This window comes from Sus scrofa, chromosome 2 (genome assembly GCF_054392235.1).
Source record: "Sus scrofa isolate SSC_HxYL_T2T_F1_AM1 chromosome 2, Sscrofa_HxYL_maternal_Yorkshire_Landrace_v2.0, whole genome shotgun sequence".
NCBI classification, from domain to species: Eukaryota; Metazoa; Chordata; class Mammalia; order Artiodactyla; family Suidae; genus Sus; species Sus scrofa.
Window position 1 is genome coordinate 156,384,302 of NC_139384.1, and position 15,450 is coordinate 156,399,751.

Below are 15,450 nucleotides of genomic sequence, written 5' to 3' on the forward strand. Positions count from 1 at the left end.
AGCTGGGCCCCTTCAAGGCCAAAAGTCTATGAATGGAAAAGATCAGCCACCAGCAAGAAATGATGATTGTCAAGCTGTAAGATGTATTTTTCTCAGAAGCTTGCACAGTCTGCCTATGGCCAGTCTCCACTATGCAGTATCTTTTCCAAGGTTAGCGGAATTATAAAAACATCAATTTGGGCATTATTGACTTTTCAACTGGGATAACAAGAAAGTGTTTCAGCAGCCTCGATAAATTAAATCTGGCCACCTAGCTCCCAGACTGGCAGGCTCCTACATCATTGATGGAGAAGACAGAGGAAAGTAGTTTTCCCAGCTGTTGTTGTAAATGACGTGCATTGTGCTCACAACCATTAGCAGGTGGAGAATTTGAAGTGTGGGGAGATTGCAGAGCTGCCTCTTTTAAAAATGCATAAGCACTTTGTGAGTTTGCTAAGTCATGTTTCACTCAGCTCGATCTGAATTTTTCATAGGAGAGAAAGATTCTGTAGTCTTTCCTCTTTTTATTCCTTCTTTGTCAGTTAGGACTAAGGGCTAAAGTGGAAAGGGGCCAAGTCCAATTACATACATTTTTTTTTGATTGGTCCTCAATTTTTCCATGTTGCAAAATATTGGAAGATTTGGGGTTTAAGAACTGGAGGCTATTCAGTTTCCTGTCCCTCCCCATTTAATCCAAACTACAAATGCCTCCAGGCTGTGGGTTTAAATTTACTTGGTGTATCTTCATGTAAATTTTTATCCTTTAAAGCCTCATCCATTTGTGAATTTTTTTTTTTTTTTTTTTTGGCTTTTAGAGCCATATCTGTGGCATATGCAAGTTTCCAGGCCAGGGGTCAAATCAGAGCTGCTGGCCTACATCACTGTCACAGCAATACCAGATCCGAGCTTCGTCTCAACCTACACCACAGCTCATAGCAACTCCAGATCCTTAACCCACTGAGCACGGCCAAGGCTTGAACTCGCATCCTCATGGATACTAGTCAGGCTTGTCACCACTAAGCCACGATGGGAACTCCCCATTTATGAAATTCTAAGCACTGCACTGTAAAGGAACCTTCCTTCCAAAAGGACCGTTGGTCACATACCATGTGCCAGACACTGCATGTGCTAGTGGTTACTCTCCACTCCCCCAACAAAGGCAGACACTGAGAAATGCTCAGTGTACATTTTCTTGATGAGTCCAATTATAGCACCAGTGTTCTTCCTACATGAGGCTGCAGCTAGGCGTAAGAATTGGTTGTATAGCATGTTAGGAAAACATAGACATCATATCTAACAAACTCCTGATTTGTTTTGTTGATGCAGGTCAGTGCCTGGCTTCTAGAAGCACAAGCGTATACAATGACTGATGTGTGTGTAGGACGCCAAAAACCAGAAACATCTTTATCTTGCTATCTCATTTAGTTTTCTTAAAACTCTTCTGAGGAAGATACTATTACTAGCCTTATTTTTCAGATGAGGAAACTGAGCTTTCAAGAGGTAAAGTAATTTATCCAATTGACATACTGTGTGGCCTGACTCTGGCCTGAAATCCATCTGCTGTGTTATCAACTTGATATAATTCAACACATGTGTTTGGCTTATTCCTTTAATCATCAAACATTTATCACAGCTCTATTGTGCACCAGTCAGCAAAAACAAAACCCAACCATTTCAGCAATGGTTTATTTATAAGTACGGAAGGGCTGTTAGGCTCTTTGACCAGCAACTAGTTAATACAACCTACCGCCCCACCCCAGATGCAGCAGCTATTTTGCTTTTTTAATATCAATAAATCAGACTTTTCTTAGAATGAAACGATTTTCACCTTGTATCTGGCTAATCATTTGTAACCCATTTTCCCTCAAATGGAGAGAATTATTCCAGCCAGTATTGAAACCTCAGCAAATTGGGAGCAGAGGTATGCTGCAATTTGGAGTACCAAGGTATTTAGAAGATCATCCTTTGCTGTCATTGGTGAGATCCTAGAATGCCTGGAGTAACAGATCTGACCTCTTACATCAGGACTGGTGAGCACATGTCAGTGGGACTGCAAAGGCAAAAGGGTCTTGTCTGTTCTGGTTTGAAACCTGTCTGCCGTCATTAAATTCTTGGGGAGGGGGTAATCAGACAGGCATTGTTTTCAAAAAAGAAACATCTCAGTTCTCATCTCACATTTGATTATTTTTTCCAATTTCATAATGACTCTTCACACAGCACCTCCAGCTGGACCATATTCATCCCATCTTCTTCCTTGATGTCAACTTAATATATAGATTGCAGAAGCCACCTTATGAATTATCTTTCTAAAATAGTAAAACATTCAAATGTGCTCATAAAATATTGAACATGTGGTAGTATAACAGACTCCACTAAAATGAATCTGTTCAATTTCCCTTCAATAGTGGCAGCTCCCAGAATAAGTAGAAAGTAATACTTCTCTTTGCCTGGAAGCTGGAGGTTCTCAGCTAACATTTAAATCCTTGATCACCCAGCAGGTCAGGGAGGAAATCATGCATCTGGACAGGTTCTTGGCTTGGACAGGTCGTGAAGGGCTGTGTGCAGTTTTCCACCTCAATACACAGGACTCCCTCACGTGATGTTGTTGGTGTTGTTAAAATGGCTTTTAGAAAAACCTTGGGTTTCCCTCCAAGTCCACTGAACGGAACGACTTTTGGGGGAAGGTAACTCTTGGGCAGAGAAACACAGGCTTGTATTTCTATCAGCTCAGCAGGGTTTATGACCAAAATAGTTTGTCATCTTTTTTTAAGGCAGTAGGCAGGTGTATACCAGCTCATCTCCCTTTCCTCCTTTCTTTCTCCTGTTTCTCTCTCTCTCTTTTTTTTTTTTTTTTTTTTAAGGCTAAGTTCAATTTCTGAACTTTTTCTCAAAAAAAGGTCTAACTAGATCCGCTCTGGACTGATGTAATTGCTTTTCCTTGACCCAGTTCATTGAAGCTGTTTCTCCATCAAGTCATGGTAGGACAGGGGTGGGCAGGCTTGGAGAGGGAGGGGCACATTCTGCTTTCCAAAGGAGAAAAACCTTCACCTCAGAGCTGGGCTGGCAGACAAAAACCATTTTCTATTGCTGATATTTTCAGTCACCAGCTGGTACATAGTGAACAGTTTCTCTGCTGCACAGAAGATAGTCATTTGTAATAGCCTGAGCTAACTAGGACGTGACTGCGGTGGTGATTCCTCTTGGCTAATTGGATTGTTTCATTTCATTTAATGGGTATATAAATACAATGACTACTCAATCACTTTTTAAAAAGTGTTTGAAAGAGCAGGTATACATTAGAGATACTGTTGTGATTTACAGGAACTTGGGTTTTTTAACTCCCTCTTGAAACAATGTATAAATTGCTATAAATATTTAAAGAATGTAGATAAGTAGAGGACAGACATTGTCAAAGAAAACAGGATGGAACTTTCCTAACAGTTTCCATTCTCTAATTTGAGCACCTTAGAAATGACAATAAAGTGGGGTCTTATTATCATATGATTGATTATGAGAATTAGATATAGTACAAATTCAAAACTGAGTCTCCTTTAAAACACATAAACATACTCCTTTATCCTTGTCTTCAATATTAGCATAATCAAGGGGATTGATTTACTTTATTTTTAGCAGCTCAAATGCAGTGAACTATATGAAGTGCCCAGTGTTTGACACATAATCAGTAAACAGTATTAAGTTCATGATTCCAAGAAGGCTGTGACTATTTAAAGGGTAGAAAGCCAGGAGTAGTGACTTATGTTTAGGAAATTGTTTTGTGCTATGATTGTGGATTTTCTAGTTTAGAGAGCCACCAACTGTGTATCTGAAAAAATGGCTCTGCCTCCAAATAGCTGAATACAGGACTTCCTGTCATGGCTCAACAATTAACACATATGACTAGCATCCATGAGAACCCAGGTTCGATCCCTGGCCTCCATCAGTGGGTTAAGGATCTGGCATTGCCGTGAGCTATGACGTAGGTTCCAGATGTGGCCCGGATCCCGTGTTGCTGTGGCTATGGCTTTAGCCTGCAGCTATTGATCTCATTCAACCCCTAACCTAGGAACCTCTATATGCTGCGAGTGCAGCCCTAAAAAAAAGAAAAAAAAGAAAGAAAGAAAAGAAACAAATAGCTGAATGCAGTGCTATGAATCAACATGCACGGAAATAGCGAGAGAGGAGTTCACACTGTGGCTTAAATATAATGTAGTGGATCATAAAAGTGAAGAGGTCACTGACAGGTCTAGCTTCAGGAATGGCTAGATCTAGGCGTTTAAAATTATTATCAAGATAGTCTTTTATTGAATTTCTATGCTGTGATCGGAGCTATTTTCTGGGATTACAACAATGAGCATGTCATGGTGTCGCCTCAGGGAGCTCATGGTTAGGTAGCTGTGGTGCCTAAGATAGAAAAGAATAATAATATGTGATAGGTACAATAATAGAGACACTTAGAAAGTTATTCCATCACTCAGAGGAAAATTAACAAATATTTCTGAGGAGAGGGGAACCAGGACATCAGAGAGAAGTTAAACCTTGAAAATTGTTTTGAATGAGTGCATGCATTTTACAGACAGCCTTAGTTATGGTATTTGGGAGATCTGTATTCAAATGCCAGCTCTGCCATTTACAGATTGTGCAGACTATGGCAGGTTTCTTAAATCCCGAGGGTCTTCATTTCCTTGTATGAAAAATAGAATGGGGCTACTGATTTTGTAGGATTATCATGGGGATCTGTTGAGTTGATGGGTGCATGGGGGCTTACCTAGGGGCTGGCACAAAGTAAACCCTCACTGACTGGTAACTGTCATTCCGTTCTTATAGAACCCCCCACCCCCACCCCGCCACTGTATCTGACTGTGCTAATGTGGGGCTCAGGGTTTAATGTCAGCCACAGTAGAATCAGCTAGCATTTATTGAGAGCTTACTGCTGGCCATACATTGGCTTTTTAAGAATTCACTTGTCCAAGTTACGTCTGTGATGCAATGGGATTGGCGGCAGTGACAGGACACAGGCTCCATCCCTGGCCCTGCACAATGGGATAGAGGGTTTGACATTGCTGCAACTGCAGTGTAGGCCTCAACTGTGGCTCAGATATGATCCCTGGCATAGGAACTCCATATCCCATGGGGCAGCCAAAGAAGAAAAGAAGAAAATAATTTCACTTGCCTTTTCTAAATCTGCCCTACAATGCTTGGTAGTAGGGGGGTTCCTCCACCTCCCAGACGGGGGGGAACTGAGCCTTGAGCATGCATGGGGTCTGCCGAGGTGATGAATGAGGTTAGTAGATGACGTAGCTGAGTATCTGACTCCAGCGCCTGGGGGTTGAAGCATTACACTGTATTTCCTCTTTTTTTTTGTCTCTTTGCCTTTTCTAGGTCTGCTCCCGCGGCATATGGAGGTTCCCAGGCTAGGGGTCTAATCGGAGCTCTAGCCGCCGGCCTACGCCAGAGCCGCAGCACTGTGGGATCTGAGCCACATCTGTGACCTACACCACAGCTCACGGCAACGCCAGATCCTTAACCCAGTGAGCAAGGCCAGGAATTGAACCCACAACCTCATGGCTCCTAGTCGGATTCGTTAACCACTGAGCCACAATGGGAACTCCTATATTTCCTCTGATGCAGTAGGCCATCGTTAGTGTCTCTCCCTCAGTGAGCTTGGCTGCTGGGCACTCCTGTTGCAGCCCATCCTGTGTCCTGCATCTTCTAAAGACATGGTTGTGGATGCTTGTGTGTTTGTGTTCAGGTGCTGTGCTGCTGCTCCAAGCTGAGCTGCCTGGCATTAATCCCTTGGGTCCTGTGCTTCCTCGCAGGTGAGCCTTCTAGGTGGTCATCCTCGCACTGTGATTGCTGCTGCAAGAATGGCAAGGGTGACAAAGAAGGAGAGAGTGGCACCTCTTGCAATGACCTCTCCACCTCCAGCTGTGACAGCCAGTCTGAGGCCAGCTCTCCCCAGGAGACAGTCATCTGTGGGCCTGTGACACGCCAGACCAACATCCAGACTCTGGACCGTCCCATCAAGAAGGGCCCCGTCCAGCTGATCCAACAGTCAGAAATGCGACGGAAAAGTGATCTGCTCCGAACTCTGACTTCGGGCTCCAGGGAGTCAAACATGAGCAGCAAAAAAAAAGCTGTTAAGGAAAAGCTCTCAATTGAGGAAGAGCTGGAGAAATGCATCCAGGATTTCCTAAAGATCAAAATTCCAGATAGGTTCCCGGAGAGAAAACATCCTTGGCAATCTGAACTTTTGCGGAAGTATCATCTATAGGGGAGGGTGGGGGTGGGTGGGAGAAGAAACACATTGTGTCACCATTTTGAAATAAACCTCCTAAGAGAAATCCATATTTGAAAAGAAAAACAACTAACGATACCATTTGTTAGAACACAATAGCCCATTGAGGTACTACTGCCTATTTACCTAGGTCAACTTAATACGTCAATGCACAGGGTAGGCTTCTTTCCAGATGTGGAAGTATAAGAAAATCTCTTTTTTTTTTGGGGGGGTATTATTTGTTTGTTCACTTGGTCTCATGTGCTGGCTGAATATCTTCTCTCTCATGAGTGTCAGCTAGGTAAGAATATCTGAGACGCCTTGGGAATCATTTATTCCAAACTGGGTTTTCCTTTCATCTTCTACCTCCCTCCTTTGAATGAGAGCATGGTAGAGATTTGACCCAATGGCATATATTTGGACTTTTCAACTTTCCTTTTCCTTTTGTTTATGTGGTCAGGGAGGCATGGCAGATTTATATGACTTTTCACTCAAATCGATGATGTGCCAGTTTATATCGACACCATTTGCATGAGTGTTTGTGCAACAGAAGCACAGTGAAGTATGTATATACATACAGGGCACAAGTCCCCAGGGCTCGGACCCCTAAGCGTGTGTTCCTGCTCCCAGTAGCACCTCTTAGAGTCCTTCAAACAAAAGAGCCCCTGCTCCTTTCTTAAAACCCTTCTGGGGAGATTTCCCAGCCTCTCGGCCACACTTCCTAACACTGAATAACCCTCATTATCAACAAATGGTCTTCTGAATTTCCAAATTACCCTCAGGCTCCATTTTACTGCATTGCTCTTTCTCTGCAATAGGAGCTGGTGGAGAGGAGCTAGTCCAACCAACATCCTTTGTATTAAAAAAAAAAACAAAAAAGAAAAGTTACTGCAGAGTGAACCCACACTCCGCCTTCTCTCCCCTGAGCTGAATTACCTCCCTCTCTCAGTGTTTGCAGAGCTCTTACTGCCTACGGTCGTGGTGTGATCTTTCCACATAAGTTCTCTGAATTCCTGTGTGGTTGTGGACGTGGGAACAACACACAGCACTTGAATGAGAGTCCAGCCTTTCACTTCAAGAGGAAACGGTGATCCACATCCCTCCTGATATTTTTTTTCAGAAGCGTTTGTTTTGTTTGTTTTGTTTTTTTAAGCTATAGTGCTTCATTATTCCTTTCTTGTAGCAAGTTTTGTTTGCCTTTGGATCTGGGATTTGTCTGTGTCCATCCTAGGATTTGACTGTCATTCCTCTGATGTCTGAGAGCAACCCAACTAGATAACGGGAGCTCTGAAATTAAGACTTTGGCTTTCTAAACGGTCTCTCTAGATTACATCCTTGACCCCTGTAGACACAGCCAAAAAGAAACTGTTAATAGCCATCTGTCTATGTGACTCTGTATTCTATTAATGCACCCATAGGTCTTTCATAGGTTTGTGGTAAAGGAGGATTAAAGGACAAGTTTTTACTTTCAGCATCCTCATGCATTTCAGTGGGAACTGAACAAATAATTTGTCCATCATTAATTATGTGCCAAGCACTTCTAATTTTTTTTTTAATTTTGTGTGTGTATGTGTATGTGTATCACAGGTAATAAAGGCAACTGGATGACATCTGTAGGAGGGAAAAATAATGACCAATTGCTTCTTTTTGAAACCTGTCATTGATGCACATTTATCATGTAAGAGGTTTGTCTTGATTCCTATTATTAGTACCCATTAGTACATGGATATATTTCTGAATTTTTGTAATTTTTGCCTTCACACCTGGGCAACAGAATCAGCCAATGTTTTCCTGTCTTAATAGTTCAAATTGAGTTTAAGTTTAACATAAGTAAAAATTCATTTGGGGAGTTGAGTTAGGAGAATTATAATTATGAATTTAAGCAGTGTTCTTCTATACATTAATACATGAGCAGACATTTGATCTGAACTACAACATAGCTTTGTAAAACCTACTAGCATGTCTTCATTCTGTTCAATATCTCTTTATACCACATCAAAATATCATCGTCTTAATAATAGAAGATTCTGCAAAGGATCATAGGAATTCATGGGTCAATAAGTTGAAGTGGGTGAAAATAACCCCAAAATCACATTGGCCAAGTGATCCTTATCATCCTATTGGAAGTGCTGACAGAGGTTTGGGGGTCTAAATAAAATGACCAAAATCCCAGCTTCCTTAAATTTCAGACCTGATTGTAAAGACACCAAAACAGAGACACGGTACTAGGAACTGAAGAACGAGTAAGATGGCGGTCAACCCACTACTCCTATTATCTACTTTAAATAGGAAATTAAACACCGCAAAGAAAATATTCGTGGCATTATTTCTCTGTCCTTTGACCTGCCATGAATTTTTTTTTCTTTTTAGGCAGTCTTTATTCTCCTGGTGAACACAACAAGTAGTGGGAAATCTATCTAATACAGTAATAGAATTTTTAATCTGGGTCAACTCTAGACTGACACTCATATAAAATAGTTCAAATACCTGAAATGACGATGCAGTGTACATTTGTGTTGTTGTTGGTATGGAGATGACAGCAGACCTGGTTAGTAAAAGGCTCTGCAGAGGCACTGGTCAGTGACATCTTCAGTCCTGGTTTGAGGGGAGTTCAAGCGAGGTCTATATGGCCTGAAACACTGGACATGATTTCTGAGTAAATGAGTTATAAGACTCAATGCTGTGGTGGCCCTGGGAGTCACTGTGAATCAGGCCCATTTTCCTGAACATAAAATAGTTTTAAGAACTTTTAGTTCACTTCTGAACACAACTGTATATATACATAGTTATATATATATGTGTGTGTGTGTATATATATATATATATATATACATATAGTTTGCTTCTTTAACATTGGTTATTACAAAGACCAATAATAAGAAACTATTAGCATCGAATGGGTTAAATAAATAAGGCATCACATATGCAGAGCCCCAGCTTAAGGTGCTTACTGGCTGATTCTGCAGTGCTAAACTCCAGTGCGGTTGGGGAGATCATTCTCTATGGAACGTGGGTCTCCCGAAATCGGAACCATATTTATAAAGCCCTCCTACCCACTATCAAAAACAGAGTGATCTCTGTGCAGCAGGAAAGGGAGAGATTGGAAAATACCCCTGTTGGTCCACTGTGGTTCATGTGTTCTTCCTTCCCCTGCTAAGAAAAATAGGATGCTGAGACAAGGCCGTACACCTACACAGTGAAGAAGTGGCTTCAAAGTGTGCAGTGATGCTAACCTTTGTAATAGTTATCTTCCTAGAACTACATGCATGGTGGATTGTAATAAAAGGGGAATAATGCACACACCCTAAGTGTTCCCTTTCCTCTATTCCTCCATAGCTATGTCTACCCCTAACTGATTCATTTGGGGGGGAGCACATTTATTAAAGGGGAGCAAACATGGAATTTTTCACTTTTCCATTGGCCTTGTTTGATTCCAGGGGCACCTTTACCATAGGCACAGATGTAAATTGTTCTTTCTGAGTTCTCTTAGATGCCACTGCTTGTGCTTCTGGATGGCTTTTGCTTCTCTGGGCTTTCGATTCCTCTCTGGTTATCCTTGGTCTGTGCCAAGCAAACATGCTTCAGTGAGCAAAAGAAAAGACATATAAGGTGTTTTGCAAAATTACTTGACACCAGCTCCCCGAAATGGGAACCAAATTTTGATTCTCGTATATTTTCCTTTGTTACAATTCAACCTTCCAAGTGTGTATTTATGATTGTGGCTTAACCTAGAGCACTTAAGTGCTGGTGTTTTCTGCCACTGGCTGTCATACCATGGGGTTTGACTCTTCTTGGTCTTCCAGATGATCTTTCCTAGACTTAAGACTCTGTGAACTTTTAGGAAGACTTCTTTGTCACCTTCACCGAACATAGACATTTTCAAGGGGAAAATGAAGGGAGTGATTTTTCTTCCAATGACTTTGTGGCAGGCAAATGTTTCTGCCAATTCGCATGCTGGGTTATAGGTTTAGCATGGGCTGTTTCTCTCTTAATGTCTTGGTATTGTTGGCATCTTGAATCGTGATGACCCACTGTTCCAATGTATTTATTTTCTTTTATATTGTCAAAATAACACACTCGAAAAGGAATCAGAGTGAGCATTCTGTATGCTGAGTTACAATGGAGCTAGATGTCATTTGTACAGGACTGTACAGTGATTAATATCTGCAGAGAAATTGGACCAAATGAGACCTGCTGAAATAGGTTTGATTTATATTGCCTTCATCATCCCGATTTTGGATGAAATGGTTATTGCTCTCCACCCCTGCTGAAAGAAAAGAGTGTTAAACTTTAATAATCACAGCATTGTGATAAAAGCACAAAGCTTATTTGTTCAAAATGTTTGTTTTTCTCATCTCGGCACATACATTGGAATGGAGATTCTTCCGTCATGGACCTCCATTGAAAATTTTTTTTTGGGCAGTGTTTCCGGTACTCAGCATGCGTAAAATCATCGGTAGCACTTATAAAAATGCAGATTCCTTCACCCTAACCCCAGAGAGTCTGATTCAGAAACTTCAAAGAGGGCTAAGGAATCTGCATTTCAGGCTATCATCCTTAATGGTTTTGACGGGATGGTCTGTGGACCTTCCTTTGAGAAACTCTGCTGTTTGGGACTATGCAGAGGTCAAAGTATCTCTCGCTTCCTAGTGGCACCTCCTCTCACTCTCTTTCCTCTACAAATAAGTCAAAGCATGCATAATTCATTATCTCCAGGAAAAAGACCCAAGGAAGGACACCCTAGGACTAGGGCAGAGTAGATTTCCATAATTTCTTTGCCCTTTGTATATATGTGTACTTCCCCCCCGCCCCAGACTGAAAGCCTGCAGCAGAGCAGTTCTGTGACTGGGTAGATGGGAATACATCTCTGAGTAGGATGTGTCCTAATGATACCCAACAGGGAGCAGAAATGATGACCTTTCTGAAAGCTGTTTATTTCTGGGCCCTTATGCACTTTGAGTCCCAGGAACCTCAGAGTGATCCATAATTTAATGATGTGTATGGCCCCAAGGAGATTCAGATAACCGCACATACGAATCACCAAAATGAATATAGACTGCTTAGTAAATTTAGCTGTATTTCACGAAGAAAATCCTGAGTCATCGAACTGCTAAATTTGTCCAGTTTGATGCAGGCAGGACTAGGAAACCCAGGTAAAGGCCCTGGACCCCAGGCATTCCCTGGTGATCTAGTGGTTAGGATTCGGCACGTTCACTGCTGCAGCCCAGGTTCCATCCCTGGCCTGGGAACTGAGATCCCATGTCAAACTCCTGCACGTCACAGCAAAAAAAGACCATGAACCCCAATGTTCACTAACAATTCAAAGCAAAACCCGTGAAGGAGAATACATTTTAAAATGAGTGAATTCAAACCAGTGGTCAGATTCTGTGTGTGATGTCATGCAGTTCTCTAATTTTCCAGTTGCTTTACCTGGGAGAGATGGCCGTCCTTGCATCATGCAGAAAGAAAAGACATTTGGAAGTCTTCAGTGACTCCGTTGGTCCCTTCTATAGAACAGAGTAACTGCAGAGGTACCAAATTCCCATATGCTATGAGAAATAGAGAATGAATGGCTTAAATTCATGCTTGTCGTGATGGTGAGTTAATAGTTAACTAAAGGCTACAACCAAAGAGAATGAAGACCAGGCAGTGACACTAATGCACTTCAGCCACTAATTAAGAATATCTGCCCAACAATTTTTTCTAAAAAAGTGTTAAACCCTATTCTGTTTCCTTTCTCTTCTTTACTTCCCAGGTGGGATCCCTTTATTTCCCACCTTCCTAACCTTTACAAAATGTTCTTGTCTGTGAACACATTTCGTTGTTTATTGGTTAAAGAATGTTTAGTTCCTAGACTGTCATCCTTGCTTTATTTTGAGAATTTGGCTTGAAAAGCTTTAAAAAAAAAAAATGTGTCCCAGTCCAGTGACTATCAAAGGGTTTTCCCTGGGGGTGAGGGGGGGAGATTTTTCTGTGACGCAGCCTTCTAAAAGCACTTAGAAGGATTGTGCCAACCAGAGGCTTTAGTCAGTCTCCTCTCTCAGCGAGCTCTTCCACCTTGTCAGTTTATTCTTAGAATCGTCGACCTTTAGCTGATTTACCTGCATTTGCACACGGAAAATCAGCACATCTTCAGACTCTCTTGCTACTGATGTTGGCTCCATCCATCACAGATGGAAGAGGATTGATGCCCAACTAAACAGTGCAGGGGAGTGGCTTTACAGTTGTGTCTGTTTGGGTGTGTGTGTGTGTATATGTGCACATGCACACATGCAATTTTTAGGTTGGTGGTGGGTCCGTGGCTCGTGTCCCTCGTCATGCTCTCCAAGTGCAGGGAAAAAGTCTGTGGTCGCAAAGTTTACCAGTTTTACCTCAGTGCAGTTTTAGGTCTTTATTTTGGGGTGTCAGCACTTGAGAATATTGAGTAAAGCTGGTCTCCTGATGGAAAATTCAAACATTACAGGTTTCTAGATAAAAATCAAACCCCTTTTCATTTATATAGCCACTTGTGGCATCTTAGTCAAAGAAAAGAAAAAAGAAAAAAAAAAAAGAAAAAGAAAGGAAAGATACCTTGAAAGCTGCAAGGCACATGGCATTCACACTGATCACTAGCAGTTTTTCTCAACTGTATCCAGTGGTCACTGGTTTATTGACATGTGTGAGATGGACAGAAGCAGTTTCAGTCATGTTTCTGATTTGTGTGGATTATGTGCATTAAGGCAGTGGCTCTCCTGCAGGGTGATTTTCCACGGAGGGACATTGGGCAATGCTAGGGGACAGTTTTGATTGACATGTCTTGCGAGGTGCTTCTAGCATCCAGTGTGTAAAAACCAAGGATGTTGCTAAGCATCCCACAATGCACAGGATAGCCCTTGCAACAAGGAATTCTCCAACCCAGATGTCAATAGTGCTGAGGTTGAGAAACCTTGAGTTAAGAGTTGGCTCAAATTTTCCAAGGCATTCTTCATGTAAAGAAGGACTTCTGAGTCAAGAGATAGAAAGAAATGAACAGTGATACTTGGCACCACCTGAAATCTGTATAGGGTTTATTTGTTATCCATTTCTACAGATGTTAATGATGAGACTTAGAGAGAAAGGTGTCATTTTTCCAGGGTTCCCGTTGTGACGAGGCAGGCCTATAGTTTAGGACTCTGTCTTCCACGTAAGTCTTTTTCTGCCTCAGAAAATTGATACTTCAGTGATGTCACCAACCTTATACCAGCTAAATGTGTTTGTTGTGAGGCCCTTTGGGAGCAGTTTCAGTTCGTGTGATCCCAATAAGGACGTTCTCCAGCTGATCAGTCACAGACAACAAGGTGCTCTCAGAAACGAAGCGGGAAAGGAGAGCAAGAGTGCTTACAATGGGCCAACCATATCATCATCTTTAGTTACTCTTTGTGCACTTTGTCCCTTTGGGCTGCATATTCCCCACTAAAGATGATACTTAGATATTGAAAACTATGGTCTTCAGACTCACACAGATGGCCCCCACACCCTTGCTTTCAGAGATGGGACAAGTCTAGGCACAGGCCTTGTCTCCGGAGCCTTGGTATTTCATTTGTAGGTGCTGAAATGTCTTATTAGAAGACAGGACATGTTTTCGTTTTAAATAATTTGGCATTTTTCTTTTAATCTATCATACCAACATCCCGATGCTATAATATAAGTCTGCTCATTCTACTTATATTTTGTACAAGAGCAACTGAGTATCAGAGGGTTTAAGTCAGACATTCTTATGCATTTGCTCATGCATTCATTCAGCAGGTATTTGTTCAGTGCATACCATGCATAGGTTTTAATCCACTAGGGAATCGAACTTGGGATGTAGAACTTGAATTCATGTCACCCAAACCCTAGGTTAACATTATTTATTTTTTTCCCTTTAATTTATTATTTTTGTAATGAGTTTTATTTTTTCCATGATAGCTGGTTTACAGTGTTCTGTCAATTTTCTTCTGTACAGCAGGGTGAGCCAGTTACACATGCATGTATACATTCTTTGTTTCTCACATTATCGTGCTCCATCATAAGTGACTAGTTATAGTTCCCAGTGCTATACAGCAGGATCTCATTGCTTATCCATTTCAAAGGCAGTCTGTGTGTAGCTCTGATCAATACTCTAGATTTATGGTTTAAATATTAAACTATGAATAATGTATAATGAGAATTTGTTGCTATGTGCCAGAAAGTCTACTAAGTGCTTTATATGCCTTATCTGATTTAGTCCCATCATAACCCAGTGAGGTCAGACCCCGTTCCTATCCTCTTTTTTATGGATGAGGTCAGCGAGGCTTAGAGAGGCAAGGTAGCACATAGCTTGGCAATGGCAGAGACAGATTTTCATCTGGGTCTATCAGACTCCAAAGACTGACAACTTCACCTCATGATATAAGCTCTTCTCTCTGTTTTCTGGATCTCAGCTCTATCGTCTCCTCTACTCTTAGCAAAATGTGTCCAGGATGCTTCCAGCCTGACATCCTTCTGGAAAGTCGCTAGCTCTTTTGAGTGGCAAGTTCCATTAGACATGCAGATAGAGGAAAGCAGATTTGGGGGTGGGGTATCACAGACTGTACCTTATAGTAAAAGCCCCATCTAACGAAGTTGTAGAGACCGTACCCTGTGAAACCAAAGTGTTAAGATCGCTTCCATGTCAGAGGATGTAGCTGCTGGCTGTGCTGTTTACAGGTGACCAGGGCAAACTTCATGAGAAATAAAATAATGTGTGAATCGTGTGTGTGTGTGTGTGTGTGTGTACATGCATGTATCTGCCATTTTCAACTTTGACTTTTTAAACTATCTCAGTTTTTGTTCGTGACAGGTCAGGAATTCAAATATGATTGACTGCCCCTAGCATCTCATCATTATTGTTCTAAGTTGGAAAAAAGAGAAGCAGCTAGAGAAAAGAAACTGGACTGAGATATGTGAGTGTGTGTGTGTGTGTGTGTGTGAGGAGTGTGTATATTCATGTGCTGTATATATGTGTTTATGTGTAAATAATGTGTATATATGTATATATGTGTGTACATCTATCTAAATCTATATATCTATATCTATACATTTGTATGCACACATAAACAAATCTTAGTTTGAAACTGGGATTTTGAGTTCGAGGGACTTCTTATAATTTATTTTTGATTTCCTAGATAGTGTTCTATAGTTCTAATTTCCGAAATTCTCTTCTCTCTGAGTATGTGTAT

The 15,450-nt window shown here is 41.4% G+C and overlaps 1 protein-coding gene across 5 annotated transcripts in view; it reads left to right on the forward strand.

The window, feature by feature from the left end:
* Nucleotides 1-7,880, forward strand: part of KCTD16 (potassium channel tetramerization domain containing 16) — a 304,030-nt gene extending 296,150 nt beyond the window's left edge. For 4 of the 5 annotated variants that reach the window (XM_085014914.1, XM_021084953.2, XM_021084951.2 and 1 more), the window contains one exon: nt 5,796-7,880. In XM_085014914.1, coding sequence (XP_084871040.1) covers nt 5,796-6,250 — 455 coding nt within the window. In that variant the 3' untranslated portion in view covers nt 6,251-7,880. Of the gene's footprint in view, nt 1-1,305; nt 2,010-5,795 lie in introns of those variants that run through there. The other variant, XR_014838963.1, reaches the window with a different exon arrangement.
* Nucleotides 7,881-15,450: the final 7,570 nt, after the last annotated feature.